The sequence below is a fragment of the Polypterus senegalus genome, chromosome 18 (genome assembly GCF_016835505.1).
Source record: "Polypterus senegalus isolate Bchr_013 chromosome 18, ASM1683550v1, whole genome shotgun sequence".
Lineage (NCBI taxonomy): Eukaryota > Metazoa > Chordata > Cladistia > Polypteriformes > Polypteridae > Polypterus > Polypterus senegalus.
Genome location: NC_053171.1, coordinates 30,292,548 through 30,310,864, shown reverse-complemented (window position 1 = coordinate 30,310,864; position 18,317 = coordinate 30,292,548). Strand labels below are relative to the sequence as shown.

The following is an 18,317-nucleotide window of genomic DNA, read 5'->3' as shown; positions in this document are numbered from 1 at the left end:
CAGTCTATACGGGAATTTAAACTCTGTGTCTGAAGCTGGGAAGTCATACATTATTCTTTCAGTGTCTTAAGGCCTTTCTGGGTCCGGTGGCCCCTGCCAGGACCCTACATCAATGTTCGGTTTGTTCTTTTGAGCTTTCCTAGCTTCGCTATCGCCTCCTTGTCACAATGGCGCCTGTCTTGTATCACTAGGTACGTCTTATCAGTGCCGCAGTCATTAGCGTGCCTGGGGAGTCTAGTTCTAAGTGGGCCCGGTGACGTATTCACTTGAGTCCCTCCAGAGAACAGACTGGGGGAAGGGGAGGGGATGGAATCTTCTGAAGAGCTCGTTCTGTTAGTAGTGGCTCCCCGTACAGCTTGATGAAGAAATACTTCACCATGGTTGTACGTAGTCTTCTTCACAAATCGAGGGGTACACCTTGGCTGCGTGAGAAAGTAAAACATGACAAGGTACAAGAATGTGTTATGGCTAGGCTTTGGAAAATTACTGTGCTCACAGCCTCCATTCAGAGGATGCCATTTTCTGTTTAGTTTATGCTTTTCTGCATTTTTTTATTTTTTTTGGTGGGGATTTAAAAAAAAAAAAAAACCCAAAGACATTTAGCATTTCTACAGATTGAACTGCTGATATCTGGATTGGAGCAGCTCTGTCTGGGTGGGCAGCTAGCAATGAAGTGATTTTTGTCTTCTTAAGGTACGTGTCGTAATATACTGTTTAATCTCAATCAGAAGTGTTGCCCTGTGCCAGCAAACTGCACTGATCTGAGAGACAAGCTGTAAGTATGAAGATCTTTATTTCATGCTTGATGAGCAGCCTGATTCTGGCTTTACCATGTGTGCATTTTCTAGCTATTTTAACCATTTCTCGCTACAACTTCAGTTATTTCCTTTACGGATATTGTTTTATATTTAAGGGATGGTTCTCGTTGTTTTTTTAAAGTTGGTTAAGTAACTCGGTCAGAGTTAATACAATGAGACAATAGTAGGACTTGAATTGGCAGCCTTATAGTGTAAAATCCAGTGCATTATTCACTCTGCCATGTTGTCTAGTGATCATAATGTAAGGTTCTATGAAGGGTGACTGTTGGGGTGAGTACTGGTTGCTAGTACTAGTGATAGATTTGACTGCTGCACACTAATAGCTGTGTCTGCAGTGGACAGGCACCTGCTACAAATGTAAATCCTGTACTAGAAACAGAGCTAAGGTGAGATGCATTCTATTAACAGCAAGAATTGGTTTCTAATTAAGAAAATGGTTGGAATGAGCAGAGGCCAGTATTCTCAAGACTGCATACATTGGTATGTGTTCCAGGCATTAAATACATTAAAATTGGTTGATAGATAAGCATATAAAAATATGCTGCCTTGTTTAGCATAAGACATTCCTAAAATTCTGAATGCCACAATTCAGTTTTTAAGGAAATGCTGTCCGAAGTTATGGCTAGAAGATGGACTATTTGAATGAGATGAGAGAAGGATTTCAGTTTCAATTTTGTGCATTTTGTTTCATGGTTTAATTTGACAGACATTTGGGCAATTTAGATTCGGCTGCCATCACCTGACCTGCTAGTTCCCTCATGACATTGACCTCGACCAGAAGGCTTAACTCATTCAATTTCCCATTTAATTTCCCAGTTTCTGTTGTGAAGATGGCCATCGCACACTGTTGTGACTGGGCAATGAGTCAGTGACCAGTTGGCAAGGTTAAGTGTCCTTTTTAAGACTTGACTGCATTTGATCTCACGCTTATTATATTCTCCTTTGTTTATCAATGGATCTGCTGTGTTCCAGAATGACAGACAGAGCTAGGTTTTCATGTTTTTGCTGAACATACGGCTTTCATAAATGACCCTTTCTTTGTCTTAATTCAAAGCTCTTTTCTATTTGCCATATTTGATTTTGGACACGGTGTCTGCCATCTGTTGATTTGGCTTTACTACATTGACCCACATTCGGCACATATTCTTTTAATGTACTTCTACTCAATTTCAGACTCTTGTTGATAGAGGTTCTTCAGACACTTTGTGATGGTGGTGTTGTCAGGAATGTTATGTAAAATAAGATGATCTACATTCCATTATAAGTGTTTTATCATATAATTGATTAGACTGTGTATCTGAAGGAGTGAATTTCACTGAATTATAGGCATAAACATGGGCATGTTTACTTCTTACTTTGTACTTGGCAAGATTATTTGTTTGAATCAGCTTCCAGCTATTTACATTTTCAACCATCATGATGGCATAAAAAAAAGTTGTATAAAATAGTAGCATACGTAATAGTATTTGATTTCGAGTGATTAGCGAAATAAAACTAATAAACTAAAACCAACTGGCTTAAGGCAACATAACCACATTTGATTTCACAATTTTTGGTTGTACAAGTTCTTCAGAGGGACGTCACTAAGTTTCTGGTTGTTATTTTTATTGAATGGAAGTTGAATGAGGCACTAGTGTTTCTCTTACTACCATCAGAAGGGCTGCCTGACAGTCAATAGTTGGCCTGCCTTTGAAGTGGCACATGATTAGCAGACAGGTTACCCAACACACTCTAGAATAAGGCTAGAGGTGTCCAAGTTGTTCAGTGCCTCAATCTTTTTTGTTTTAATCATGAAGTAAAAGTCTGCAAAATTCAAATTGAATGTTGTGACAAATTTCAAACTTGGCCTATATTTTTGTAGAAAAAGTAAGCTTTTCTAGGTAATACTTAACACTGCAATAGCATAATTGTCTGTTCTTGGCTTGGTTATAATCTTTATTTGCCACTTGTTCTCAGCCTAAAGCAGAAAAATGTATTTTATGTAGTACCTCAGAAAGCAATGACAGTGCAGGTGGCACCTTTCTGTATGAAGACACAGCACACCTTGGCAGAGTTTTGAAAAAATAAAATGGTATACTGGCAGAATTTGCCAGTTATCACTAAATTTCTTGTTGCATTCACTGGGAAAAAAACAAACCTTTGACACCCTGCAACCATTCATCTATACATTTTGTTACCTACTTATCTAGTTGTGGCTTTGGGGAGCTTGAGCCTTTTCTGCCAACACTGTCCCCAAGGTAAAAACAATCCTGGACTTGGTGCTAGTCCATCAAGTAGGCATGATCTTAGTACCAGCTCAATTCAAACTTGCCAGTGAATTTAACATGTGTGTCTTTGGGAGGAAGGAGTTATAGCAGAGTGCCCAATAGAATATCTAGACACAAAGAGATAATGTAAACCCAGCAAGTAATTCAATATACTGTTTTATAGTGAGCAGAACCATGGGTGTATATTTTGTAGGATAGATTATGGAAGGAGTAGGCACTGAAAAGTCAGGGATCCTGGGCTTATGTTTTTCAGAGTGTACTTTCACAACACATTCTCTCAGAGTTGTACAAAAATGTCTGTATTCATCAGTAAACGCAGAAATCAGAAACTTGAAAAGACATATATAATGCGAAATAAAAGCAGATAGAGGAGGAAAACCAAAAAGCTAGGAAGATGCTCACATTACAATAAACTGTGTGACTACCACAATAATCACTTTGTGCTTCTTAAAATAAATAGCCACTTTTTCAGAACTCTTTAAAGTTTTATTACCTCCAATTCCTCCTGCAGCAATTTCCTCAAATTCCCGATTTTCATTCACTGCAAATGGAGAGGCACTTTTACTTGTAGTGCAGCTTCCTGCTTTAGTGTTTAGAGCAGCAGAATCTCTGCATATAGGATTGCAAATGATTATCCTGCTTTTCAACAGGGCTTCAGCAACCTTCCGTGAACTACATTTTGTGAGCGCAGTCTATGAGTTTGAGCCGTTCTCTTAATCCCCTTTCACACAACTTCACATTCATGTAATCAGATTATCATCATTGTACTGCTAGTTCTGCCTATGACAAGGTCCTCCCTGCAGGCCTTGGTGGAAGAGGGTGAAAGATGGTTCAAAACTATGGTTACCACATATTAAAACCGAAACATTTCTTTTGATCAACTTATTTTTTTATTTTTACTATGTATTTTAAAGCTTACTTCTGCATTTACCACTAGGCAAATACACACCATGAATTCATGTTGTAATGGCAAGCAGGGTGGTGTAGTCGTTAAGACTTTGGTCCTAGGACTTCAAACCCTGAGGTTGTGGGCTCAAATCTGCTACTGATACTGTGTATCCCTGAGCAAGTTACTTGACCTGCCTGTTCTCCAATTGGAAAACTAAAAAGAAATGTAAATAATTGTATCATAAATGTTGTAAGTCACCTTGGATAAAGGTGTCAGCCAAATAAGTAAATGTAAATGTAGTTTGTCCACTCAGTCCTGAAAAGCTGGAAGTCGGGGTCTGTCACACAGCACTGGACAGGATTCCACTCTTTGATAGGCCACTCACCCACACCTCCATTTTTACTCACACTTGGCCAGTTTACTTAACATGCACTTCTTTGGGATGAGGGAGGAATTGGCATATAGAAGGAACACTGAATGAGCCTGGGATATCAGGAGCTGTGATGCTCAGCGTTAACCTTCCCCCCATTTTATTGGTTTGAATATCCACAAATGCCAAATAATTTCAGTTAATTAATTATTTATTTTTTTTACTTTATTATGCACACACTGAATCTGTTGGTGTTCTTTGACATTCTTTGACCTGGCTCGAATTAATTTCTTTTGTACTGTATCCTTTAAATTTGTTTCTTTGTTTGTGTCTGCTTTAAATTAACAAATGCTTGCTGCTTAACAGATTCTGTTGCACTAGGCTATGACTGCCTAGTTGTAAATATGGTTTTGGAGTGAAGTGTTGTAGAGAGTATTGTATTGTTCACAGGCAACATGATGACACCCCCCACTGAAGGCCTCATTGTGGTGATCAAATGTTTTAGTAGTCGTTTGTCTGGAGTCCTTAATTGTTAGAGAATGTGAAGTGCCCTGTGATGTGATGCTTTAATCCATTCTGGACTGTTGTAAATGTGAATTGGGGATAAATAATAATAATAATGAAGGTGGGGTTAAACTGATGTTGAGGTGGCTGGCTACTGCTAGTAAGAAAAATGGAGATAACTGTGGCTTCGTGGAAAAGAGATTCACTGGATGCCTGTTATATTTTATGTGGAAATATCCACATATCAGACATGATGGATAAGAAGACTCTTTTTTGTTTTGGTGTCACTTAAGGCTTTTGTGCTGTTGGCAACCTGTCACACTTCACTTTGTCTGAATAAATGTGTTTTATGTTGCTCACTATGAAAAACAGAGTTTTCAGGATCAACCTGAATTCTTTGCTTTACGTTTGGCTCAAGCAGCCACATGCTGGTCCACCCTGGTTTCAATTTTAGGACAATAAGCAGTGCAACCCTTAGCATAAGATGTGCAGTGGTCCACAAACACCTCTGGTGTATGCGTTCATTCCAGCAGCGCAGCTGCTTTAATCCTTGGCAGCTGATGTTTCTATCTTGGGCAGTGAGTTCTGCCCCGCAGAACTGGCCTCCTTCCAGCTGACCACGGGGCCCGTAGGTGGGCGATGTTGTTCACACATGGCACTCCTCATGGTATGAGGCTTTAATAAAGTGGTATCTCTCCCTTTTATCTTTTCCAGGGTTTAACATTGTGATTTTTATTTCCTTTCAGTATTTCCTAATTAATTGTTCAACAATTCATAGTCGAACACTCAGCCCCCCCTCTGATTTGTTATGGCTGCCTTTCCCAATTAATAATAATAATGGTGTATCAAATTAGATTCAGGAGAGAGGCATTGAAACAACAGAAGAAAACCACAGCCATAGTAGTAAAGCGAAAATGCCTAATTGCTAACCAGCTTGTCACCTAATCCAATAATTATTCCACTATAATGATTTGAGAAAGAAAAGTGCATTTCCGGCCCCAGCAAACCAATCTAACTGAGAAAGAGAGAGAGAGAGAAAAAGAGATATTGCTCTTCCTTTGAATGATTTTCTTGGTTTAAATGCTTGTTCCCTCACAACCTTTGAAACCTAGATCATTGTCCAACATGTTTAGCTTGCCAGTACCCTCTGTGTTCTTGTAGGTTTCCTCTAACGGATCAATTTTCCACCAGCAGTTGATTGGTGAAGGTAAGGGCTGCTTCTAGCAATGTTTTGGACCCTAAACAGTATACCTGTTGATAGACAAAGTGCAGAAATACAGCCTTAGTGAAGGTGCAAAAGAGTCAGTGTGTCCTGTCCTTCTCAGCCTCTGTCTACTTGCAGACTGACAGATAGTCCGTCAAATAAAAATGAGATGTTCTGATGGAGCTTGTTTATTGTGTCGTCCTAGCAAGTAAACAGTTATATGTGGGATTCAGTCAGGGTGAAGGGTTAGATAGTAGAGTGAGAACACACTCCACGAGCCCTGTGTCAGCAGCTTAGGCTGATGAAGAATGCAGGCTGAAGAGCGGCTGTTAAGATAATGCCAGTGGACAATTTAGCCAGATGGCATCTTTCAATTTGTGCTCTATTTTGAGCATTGCACCTCTGTGTTATTGGGTGTCATCACAAAGTATTTGGGGCAGTTCTAGGAGCCAAAACTGTCAGAGAATGTTGTTAAATTCCTGTCCAGTGTTGCAACATTTTTTCACAGACTTAGCATTTCATATTCCATGTGCACTTGAAAACCAAAAATGGTATAAAAAACTCTTGTTAATGCATTGTGGGGACAGGCACCAAGACAGCTTATGTCCAAAATACACACGTTTATTTTCCTTTATCCAATACAGTGCACCAATCACTCACAGTCCTTCTTTTCTCTTATTCTTGTCTTGCCGCCTCCACTCCTCTCTTGCAAGCTTTGTCTCACTGCCTCCCAGCTCCGGCTCCTCAACTGGAGTGAGGTGGCCCCTTTTATGCAGTACCCGGATGTTCTCCAGGTGCTTCTTCATGATCTTCCTGCAGCACTTCTGGGTGTATTTGCCTCCTGGCCTAGCAGCACTCCCTGTTGTGGCGTAAGTGCCTCCGTCCATGACTCTGGGAACGTCTGGGCGGACCCTGGTGGTGGCCACGTGCCCCAATCGCGTGGAGCTTTCCAGCTCCAAACGTGTGGCCCACCTGCGAACCAGGGTGGTTGCTCTCTCGTGTCCCAGGGGAGGTATTGGTCCTCTCCTGGTCCTTCCAGCTTCCAGGCATCCCGGCTGTGCAGACTCCCCAGCCGTCTGTCACAGCATAAATAAACTAATCAAATCCATCAAACTCAATAAATCATTTTGGAGTTATGAAGAGCTTAAAATGTATTTTAATGTCTGAAACATCTGACAGTTCATTTCCATCCTTTTGTTTCTCCCATTGTTGTTGTTTGATATCACATTCTGAAAACACTTAATTCAAATTAAGCAAAATCGTATGCAAGGCAGGAATCAATCCTAGATGTCCAATTAATGGGCTCATTCACACAAACACTTGTACTCACCCACTTTCAGCTAATCTACAGTATGTCTTACAGACAAGGGGAAAACATACTAGTTCCACACAGTGAGTGACTGGGTCCTTGATTTAATGTGTTCTATAGCTGAGGCTTGAAATGTCTACTAGTTGAGGCTTGAAATGATGTACTTATACAGAGTCACTGAAAACAATTGCCTTCTCCTTTATTAGTGTGTGTGCTCAAATGCCTTCTATAGCTGGAAGTAGCTATGGTTTCTGTTGGTTCAGGCATTTTTACTCTACTTTTTGTTTGGTCTAGGAACGACTTTGATCCCCTATGGCAAGTTCATTGGACCTGTGGTCAAAAGTCATTATTGCCATAGTGCTTACGCAAATCAAGGAAAGAACATGATTTGGCCATTAAAACATGTCAATGTGGGCGCAATTGTGGCGCACACTCTGTTTGTAAAACACTTTGTTAAATAAATGTCCCTCCCGTACAGAAAGTAAAAGTGCTTTGTAGAAATATGTGTGCTTTACCTGCCATCATTGGCACAGGATAAGGCTAAGGGAGTTACACCCCTTGTAGAGAGAAGACAATTGCAAGATGAGGATTGTTGGAGTCGCAACTTTTTTTTGTTTTTATTAGTAAAAAAAATTTTGACTAAAATTTTGAGCATCATAATGCACCTCTACAGCAGTGTCGTAAAACGCATTGGCATCATATGTACATGAAGAGGATGTGTCCCTGTCTTGAGCACATATGTATTTATTTTATTGTGCTTTACTAGTGCATGCATAATGAATAATTAATATTCCCATACTTAAGAGGGATAATCTTTAACTTACCCCTATCATGTTGAAGGCATGTGCAATGGGGATTATTTGTAAAGTGAAGAGACAGACCCACTTAAAATATCTTTAGTCTCAATTAAAATCTCCTTCCTTCTCACACTGCTGTTTGCTGGTAAATTTGGCTAGGACAAATGTCAGTAGCAAGTGCAAATTTCATCTTGGGGAACAGCAACAGGAAGCATACATGTTCAAATTAACACCTGTGTTGAATTCTTCCTTGGCATTAAGTGGGATGATCTATAGCAGCTATCTCAAAAGTAAACTTGATTTGGAGAGGTCTGCATTGATTTACTTAGTAAAGAAATGTTACACTTGCATTGTACATAACAGCAGAAGCAAGTAATATATTTTACAAAAAAGTGGCATCTTGTCGAGTCACGTACAGGATGATAGAGTGACAACAAACCAGAAAGCAGTCTGTTCAGGCATATAACCAGTGACAACTTGTATCATTCTGAAAGAAGCAGGGTCACCCTGACCAGAAATGTGAAACAGGAAAAAACAGACCATCCCTTGATGCAGCGGAGAACATAATGAGATGAAGAGACAAAACAGAAGCAGAGCCACACGTCATCTATTATTTCAAAACTGGCAATAGGAACCTTAATGTTGCACTAATTGACAGTTGCTTAGCTACTTGTTGCTTCCCAATGTGTCCCTGTTTCACCTCATTCACTTCCCACCTATCCCATGATGAGTCATTGATTCTTGATTTGTCTCGAAGTCACCACACAATATACTGTAAGTACCACATAATAAGGTGTCACCTTATTGTTTGCTTACCAAGTATTAGTTGCATCAATCTTTTTTTTACAGACTCTAAATTTGACCCTAAATCATTTAGCAGTATTTCTACTGAATAGTAGTGTTTCATCTCCTAGTTCTATCATTGGTTCCCTAGTGTGTCTCAAAGTGTCCTCACATTGTAGGTGTCCTCTATTATTGTGTCACTAATGTCTTCTGTTATTCCCTCTTAGTGTGTCTCTAAGTCATCTTGCAGTAGAAGTGCCACATATCACTGCCACCTCCTACTTGTGGCAGTGACTCAGTGTATCTGCCTTTGTATGTTTTCTTGCTGTATTTCTACTATGCAGTGCATTCAGAAAGTATTCACTTTTTCACATTTTATGTTGCAGCCTTATTCTAAAGTATTTTTTTCTCTTGTCAAGCAACACTTAATACTCCAGAATGATGATGTTGAAACAGGATTTTAGAAATGTTTACAAATGTATTAAAAATGAAAAACTTAAATGTCACATTAACACTGGCATTCAGACTCTTTACTGTTTTACCCTTGGCAGTAGTTATAGCCTGAAGTCCTGTTTTGGAGGTTCTGCCATTCTTCTCTTCAGATCTTAGTCTGTGTCAGCTTGGATGAAGACCATCAGAGAGGAGACATTTTCAGGTCATTTCAGAGATGTTCAATTGGATTCAGGTCCAAGCTTTGCCTGGACTCCCCAAGGCAGCTGTCACCACCATAATTTACCATTGGAATGGTATTGCACAGGTGATGAGCGGTGCCCAATGTGCTCCAGAAATGATTCTTAGAACTGAGGCCAAACAGTTAAATCTTCATTTCATCAGACCAGAGAATCTTGTTTGTCTCAGTCTGAGAGTCCATTGGGTGCCTCCTGTCTGGCCAGTTTCTCATAAAGCCCAGACTGGTGGAGTGTTGCAGTGATGGATGCACTTCTAAAAGCTTTTCCCATCTCAATACAGGTTGACCGAAGTTCAACCAGAGTGACCAGACTCTTGGTCATCTCTATTACCAATGCCCTTCTCCCTCAGTTTTTCATTTTGGCTGCTTGGCCAGCTCTAGGTAGAGTTGTGGTTGTTCCAAAAGTCTTCTTTTTAGGAATTATGAAGGCCACATTCAGTGCCGCAGCGATTTTGTTTTGTAGCTTCCCCTGGCTCTGTGCCTCGACACAATCCTGTTTCTATTCGGCGCAGTCCATTCCTTTGTCCTAATTCCTTGGTTTTTGTTCTGATTCATACTGTCAACTGTGGTACCTTATATAGACAGGTGTGTTCCAGTCCAATGTTTTCACTACAGATGGACTTCAAAACAAGGTTTAGAAACAATGATCAATAGAATGTTATGTACCTGAGTCAGATTTCAAATGTTATTGCAAAGGGTCTAAATACTCATGTCATTGTGATATTTCAGTTTTTATTTTTTAATAAATTTGTAAACATTTCTTTTCTCCTGTCTTCACGTTTAGCATTTGAGTAATAAGTATTGCTTGATAAGAGAAAAAAATGTATTTAAATGATTTTAGTGTAAGGCTCCAACATAAGAAAATGTGGAAAAGGTGAGAGATTCTGAATATTTTCTGAATGCACTGTATATTAATTTACCACAGATTCCTAGTGACACTTTCTTGGAGACAGAGCTGTGTAGCACTAAGATTCGCAGGATGGTTCAATGTAATGTCATGACATGCTTGAGCTTCATGTGACGGCTCCTGCTGTTTCCCATGTCTTGTACTTATGTTTGTTTATTAGCACTCAGTGGAGCTTAATTGCCTAAGTACCCCATGGCAGATGGCATATTTTGGGGTACTGGTGCCTGGTTAAGACTGTAGGACTATGCTGTTTGAGTGCTGTGGGGTACCCAGGAAAGGCACACTTTATCAGTGAAATTGAGACATTAGTGCTGAACTGTATTTTTATTGGTACATTTATTTGATTGGGTAAAGGACAATTAAATTTACTGGGAGGCTTGGGGGGATGATTGAAGTATGGCTTTACTATAGCAACAGCCTGTCAGAAGCAGCAAGCAGCTCAGCACAAAAGCATCTTCTAGTAAAAATGAGAAATCATGAAACCTCAATGTAAGTCTTCAATCAGTGTTTTAATTTTAGAAAAGAATTCGGCAAAAAACAAAAAAAGAACGAAATGTGTTACACTTACAGGAGCAACTTGATATAATAAGGAATGAAAATAAAAAGGGCATATTCCCTTTTCATGATAGAAATAACCAACCAATTCAAGTAATTATAGGATGGCATGAAGTTAGGTGTAATAAATGTCTCAAACTATAGGAACGTTACTTTTTTTTTTTTTGGTACAAGAAGCTCCAATTTGTAATGGAAAAATGAAATTCAAGATGACTCTGGAACACTAATACCGTTGTTGATGATGATAAGGTTACATGATACCATATGAGCAGTTCATTATCTCTTTTATGCTCACTAAGTATTGGCAACCTCCTCTTTCTTGACCCACAAAGATGAATTGACAAGGAACTTCACTGTATATAGTCCAACAAAAAAAGTACTGATTATCAGAATACATCTATGATGGTTAATTTAATTTTCTAACATTTCAAATAGTGTTTGAGTGCCACTGGGTTTAAGAGGGTTGAGTATTTAATAAAGTATTAAGAGACCTAACTATCTGAGCGCCTCAAACGGCTCCCGCGTATTTGGGGTTAGAGTGTCAGCTATGGAATTTTGCTGGGTATTTTTAAGTCTGATGTTCCCCTTTTATTTTCCAGATGATCTTGACGGTCTACCTGAGCAACAATGAACAAGTGTTGACAGAAGTGCCAATCACACCCGAGACATCGTGCCGAGATGTGGTGGAGTTCTGCAAGGAGCCAGGGGAGACGGCCTGCCACCTCGCTGAGGTGTGGAGAGGAAATGGTAAGTGGGTGAAAACTATTGCAATTTACTACTTTCTGTAAAGGCATAGAGGTAGAAAAGCAAGGCAATGGTTATGCCAATGCTGAACACTTTCACCTCTTGTTTAGTCTGCAGTATTTTATACGATGAGCTCATGGTCTCAGTACTTTTCATATTTGATTGTTGCTTATGGAGTCACAAATTTCCCGTTCCCCCTTACATGCTGTTGAATCCATGTTGAGTCCTTGTTCCGTACCATCTAATGAGTCAGTCTCTTGTTTCTGATGTGGGTTTTCTGTATTGTCCCAGGTTTCATTCCATACAACGGGCAGGTTTCTAGGTAGATTAGTTATTTTTAGTGGGTCATCTGTGTGTGTTCAGTCTTTAATGGGCAATATTAACATCATGAGCTCACCCCTGCCTTATACAGAGTATTTTTGAGTCCAGTGGGTTTAGAAAATGTCTGGATCATTGACTTGTACGAGTCCTGGATTGTACACTAATGATGTAATATGAACTTGTCACTGTGTTATACAGTGCATCTGGAAAGTATTCACAGCACATCACTTTTTCCACATTTTGTTATGTTACAGCCTTATTCCAAAATGGATTAGATTCATTTTTTTCCTCAGAATTCTGTACACAACACCCCATAATGACAACATGAAAAAAGTTTACTTGAGGTTTTTGCAAATTTATTAAAGATATATAAACATTACTATATATCCTGCCTTTTAACCAAGACATATGTTATCTGGAGCATGACTTATCTGAGTCATTGGATAACTGCAGGGCTAGGTTTTAAATTTATATCCATCTTGCCTTTGTTGCTCAGTATACCGTGAATGAAGCTTTCAAAGTAGCATAACAAAGTAATACAATAATGGAGAAGCTATTTGAAATCTTCAGATGCTGCCTTGGGACATACAGTCCTAGAAATATCTTGAAGGAAATGAAAAAATGTTCAGTTTCATTTAGGTTCCTTTTTTCTGTTGGGATCTTACTTAAACATTTTTAAACATGTTTTCTTAGAGATGAGCACTCTGTAAAGTATGGCATGATGACATTTGTTCCTTTGTTTTTACATTTTTTTCTGCATGTGACACATTCTGGCTCTCTAAGCATATTTGCAGGAGAGACATGCCAACCCTTCAAAGGCTATAGTTTCCCCAGTAAACATCTATCGATTAAACAGATAAATATAACAAGTAACAAATGTAATCATTTTTCCCTCTACTAGACCCGTCACCATACAAAATTGAAGGAACACTCAGTAGAAATTAAATTCTGCCTGGATTCACTTTTTGGTGCATCATGACAAATATTTCATATATATGACAATTCCGTCACATCTCTATTAAAGAAGTAGTTCACTCAAAATTCACAGTTTATATTGTGTTTACACCTTGATAAAAGTCCTTTGGTAAATGGATTTTGTACTTTTTCCATGTGGTGGTTTATGTTTTATTATTCTGAACATATGCCTTAATGCACTTATTGAAAATTTGGCAATCCTTTCTTCATTGTAGTGAGTAAAGTGGTAAAATGTGGCAGCACCTTCCAAGTCAACTCGCTTAGTAACATAAGCCCTTTACTAGTTATGAGTAGCCAGTATGACAATATGGTAGTGTTGTTTTGCTTATTTTCCACAGGCTGTAATAGGAGGCTTACATTTTTTTCTTCTACTTAGCAGAAGTGTTTCCCTTTGAGTCAGTATTTACTGATAAGGAGCTTGTTAGCAACATGCAGACAAATATAATCACAACAATGCTATGTTTGCCTCATATCACCAAGTCATACATGTTCTGCATGAAAGACACAAGTGGTTAATGTGATAGGGTAGCAAAACCTATGCTCGTGAGCTGCTCACTGTGGCTATTGATAACTTATTTAATTTGATAATCTTAGCAATACAAAGGACTTAAAATGAAAACGGAGAGCTGGAAACACAGTGGTGATGTGGTGATCAATATGGCTACTCTCAAGAGATGAATCCTTTCTAACTTGAAAATCAATCCATTATAGGAAGGTTTTCTTTGCAAGGAAAATAACGGTTTTGAATTGCTGTTCATGCAGTTACTAGAAAAAGGGAAGCACCATAGTGATGTTTAGTGTGTGTTTTGGAGCATCAATTGCAAAACAATCAAAACTTGGACTACCGGTTGGAAATTTGCAGATTTCTCTTGCATACAAACAACTGTGAAATCTTTGGATTGTAAATGAATTGCTTCTTTAATGTGATGTTATTTATTAAAATATGAAAAAGAAAACCACATTGTTACACTGATGTAATGCCATTCAGCCATAGCCCTCAAATGGCTTTTTGTATTGACCATTTCAATGGGAGGAATACTTCTAGCCATAAAATTAATAATTATCACAAAAATTATGAGATTGTATTAAGGTTACAGGAACATAAATGGGTACCAATGGCAAGAAATGACCGTTTCCCACAATGGCACACCATGGTTATTAAGGTTATTAATTTTATAGCTATTAATAGAGTTTTGAATGATTTCATAATGAAAGCTGCTTGTGTGCTATAGCATCATTACACCAACCATTCATTCATATTCATTTCCCACTTATCTTATCGTTATATCTGTAATGGTTTGTGTTTTCAGGTGTGTGTCCAACTGGTAAAGAATGTAATATGAAACTTAAAGGTTATGTGCCGTAAGCAGACTAATGCAAGTTTACCAGGGTATCCCACTCCTGAACTTTTGAATGTGTTAAGCTCACAATGGCTATCTGTACTTCTGAAAATGTTCTTCCCCCAGGGGAATTGGTTCTACTTGCTGCTCCTTAGCCCTTATGTTTTTGTGTTAATGGTGACAGTGTTTTCTGTCTTCCTAATAGAGCGGGCACTACCCCTTGACCATATGATGTATGAACACCTCCAGAAATGGGGCCCTCGGAGGCAAGAAGTGAAATTTTTCTTACGTCATGAGGAATCGCCCTCAGAGAACACAGAACAAGGTATATTTTTGGTATTTAGGCTGGGAAAACTTTCAGTCTTTGCCTTGAATAATGCCTAGACACTTTTCAGTTTAAAGGGAGGGATATGGATGCTATTCCAATGACAGTTATGGTGCATTTTTCCTAAACTAAAGTAGTTCCTTTTTTGGCTTTATATTTAAACCTTGCTTTGAGTCATGAAATGTGTTTCTTGACTGTGTGTACTCTCAAAAAATGTTGTCTTTCATTGTTTTTGCAGTGGGACTTATAAAAGTTTACATTTACTGGAATTATGATGTCGTAAAGTAAAAAAGTAATTTCTATGTGGCACCTTATTGAAAATTTCCTGTGTTAATGTTGTAAAGTATGGCTTCTTGTCACTGCCCCTTAATCCTGATTCATTACCAGATTGCTCTTTGTTCTTTCCATTCCATCTCACTTACTTTGTGCGCTCCTAGATGAGTGTAGTGATAGTAAACCATGATATACCCTTTTCTCTCTGTGTTATCAAAGAACGGGGAAAAAGTGAAATCAAAATGAATATTTAGAATTCCTCTGCTTTATGGTGTTGTTGCTTTTAACTTGAAAAGTAAAAACAGGCAATTTAATTTTTAAGATGTTTAAGTAGTAGAGTCTTCGAGACCCATTTACTAAGAGATGTTAAGCAGCATTAAGCTGAACAAAGCTGTGTTGTCTAAAAATAGAGGCAGGAAAGCAGCAGGCATTCATAGATGCCTGACCAGATGCCTTCTGCCAAGAAGTATTCTTCTCTTTGGTAGCTTGCATAGGAACTTTATTCATCGTTTTAAGCTGGTTTGGTGTGATGCAAAGGGGCATTTGGAATGCTCTATAATTACACTAAATGCTCGCTAATTTACATTTTACCTAGAATATGGCATTAAATTTACAGAGTAAAAATTCAAAAAATAATTTTGCCTCTTTCCTTTATTGGGTACATTAACAGAATGTCAGCATGACAGGTTTGACTCCGAGCTGAGGTGTGTTCTGTGGGAAGTTTGCACATTCTTACTGAGTATTTTTGCTGTGTCCCTGTATACTCTTAATTTTTCCTACACTGATCTGAGAAAGTGGGCTGGAGGTGTGCTTGTAGTTTTCTAGTCCCCAATATATGGATTTTTAAATTTTTTTAATGGAGTTGTTAACAAAACATATCACAGAGTTAGTTAGACTTCCATAAAAACTTCAATATGGTTTAACACAGACGATTAGATTGGGGGCTAGAAGGAAATGACAACAATAGTAACTGGATAATTTGTTATTTAAGGGGCAGGAAACAAACTTTGCAGTCACATTAGCACTCCAACATGGGTTGTTTGTAATCAACTTTCTTTTTTTTTTTTTGCTTATGTAAAAGCTTGTACACACTACGGCAAATCTGAGAGACATATTTGAAAGAAAATAGACTTTGACTTTCAAAAATTCTTCAGTGTTGTTCTGCACCAAATATAAATCACTACTTCACACTAAATCTGGAATCCGCAGTAATCAAAGGTAACTTCCATGTTTGGATTATAAGATGATTAATTGGCCATAGACCGGCAGTACAGTGTTTATATAAGGAGTGTTACTCTTTCAGATTTATAATAATGACATTAAAGTGGAGGAAGTTCAAACATTTGGAGGCTAGCAAAAGAAATTCAAAAGACCAGAACCATCTTTTAAACTGACACTGATTCCTCAAAACACAAGGGATTTCTCCAAATTACACAAAATGTGATATAGCCAAATCACTGTACAAGAAACATCTGCTTTAGAAATCAGTCATGTAATAGAAAACTGCTTGAACCATCAACCTCGATCAGATTCCTCTTTCAGGTTCCTAGTGTTGGTATAAAACAGTGTCCAACCTATACAGTGACATTTCAGAACTGGAGTAATCTCTGGCTTAATGCTTGTCTGACATGCTGGCTGGCCAGTCAATGAGTGGACATTCAGCATTTTTGCTATTTCATTAATGACCTTAAGTTTGTGATCTTTTCAGTGTTGTTATCAATTGAATTCTTAGACATTTCTAATTCCTCACAAAATGGGTCAGGACCTTCACTGACCAGCCCAGAAGTGGCTCATCCCCAAGGCAGCCAGTCCCCCAACTTCTACTGCAGGCTTTGTCCTACACAAGCCTAAAATGGGGAACAGGTTTTCAAAATATAAAGATAGTCCCTTAAATATATCAAAATGCCCAACAAGGAAGAAGATGACCATAAACCTCTGGCTTGTGGAAAAAGGGCAATGAAGAATCTTGATCAAAATTGAGATTTATTAAAAAAAATTAAAAATAATGAAAAGTGCAAAATGTATTCGCCTAAAAAGGCAGTCCAAGGCAAACAAGTTCCAATACACAATCCAAAGGCCAAAATCCAGAAAGCAGAACAAATAAATCACAGTAACCAGAAAATCCTCAGAAAAAAAACACGACTTACAGTAATCTCCAAACCAGACTCAGTTAACCACAACTGTATCCTTCATATTGACTTACAATGTAAAGTCCGAGGGAGGAGGACCCAGTAGTAGTGATGTAAAGGTGGAACCACTTCTTGATATTCCATCTGCAAAGAAGAAGCAATGGACCCCACTTTTTAAGGAATAGTATATGATAAACAAATAATAGATAACACTAGCATGACTAACATAAAAACACATGAACAAATAATAAATTAAAAGTTAAAAAAACAATAATGAAATAAAAAATAAATACAACCCTGGGAAGCGATCCTGGGTGTAACAGAACCACTGCACACCCCCTTAAGCATTTAACCATAATGTTTGGTCTTGTCAGACTCACTGCAGTGAACACCCATAAATAATTGGTGTGCCAACAATTTTGCCCTGTGGTTGACTGGCATCCTTTCCAGAGTTGGTCCTTATCTTCCAACTAAAGCTGTCAGGATTGATTGTAGCTCCTTGCAGTCCTGAATTTAAATAGCTGGTTTGCAAAGTTGAGGTTGTACGGCACGAGCAGTGCTCATATTTTGCTGTTAGTCATTCCATATTGAGAGCAGCTTTATTAAGAGTCCTTTTTTATTTTATTTATCCATTTAAGATGATTGAATGTGGCACCATTTTTTTTTAAATCTCATGGCAAAACACTGCTGCAGTATATTTATTTTTATAATGGCATCCTTTCATTATATTTTCTGATCATCTCCATTCCAAAATGCTGTTCTTGACACAAGTCTAGCTGCACTGTGCGCTAGTCCTGCACAGTGCCTCAGTGTAGCTCATCAGTATCTTATGCAACTGCTGGCCTCTCCCCAAACAGTCTACATTTGTTGTAAAGGTGGGGTTGTTTGTTGACTCTTCTTCAATAATTACATGGCTGAGAAGGTTATACTTACAGAAGGATCAAGTTAAGTCTAGTGTACTTTTCATAAACTTAAGTTTGTGATTTGTGAAAACCCAGTGTGCTAAACTTGGAACAATCTGTTCAGTTATCTTGCTCAAAAACCAATGTGGTCAAATTTAGCAGGTACATAGGCTGGTGTCTTTAAACTGAAATGAGCAACACTATGTTTTGTTGAGGT

The 18,317-nt window shown here is 38.4% G+C and overlaps 1 protein-coding gene across 1 annotated transcript in view; it reads left to right on the top strand.

Annotated features, from left to right (window-relative positions):
• The first annotated feature begins 343 nt into the window (after positions 1-343).
• The window catches only part of ppp1r13bb (protein phosphatase 1, regulatory subunit 13Bb), a 72,740-nt gene continuing 54,766 nt past the window's right edge, over positions 344-18,317 (top strand). Inside the window, 3 exon segments of the mRNA XM_039741829.1 lie at positions 344-449; positions 11,691-11,838; positions 14,677-14,796. Of these exon segments, the coding sequence (XP_039597763.1) occupies positions 360-449; positions 11,691-11,838; positions 14,677-14,796 (358 nt within the window). The 5' untranslated portion in view covers positions 344-359.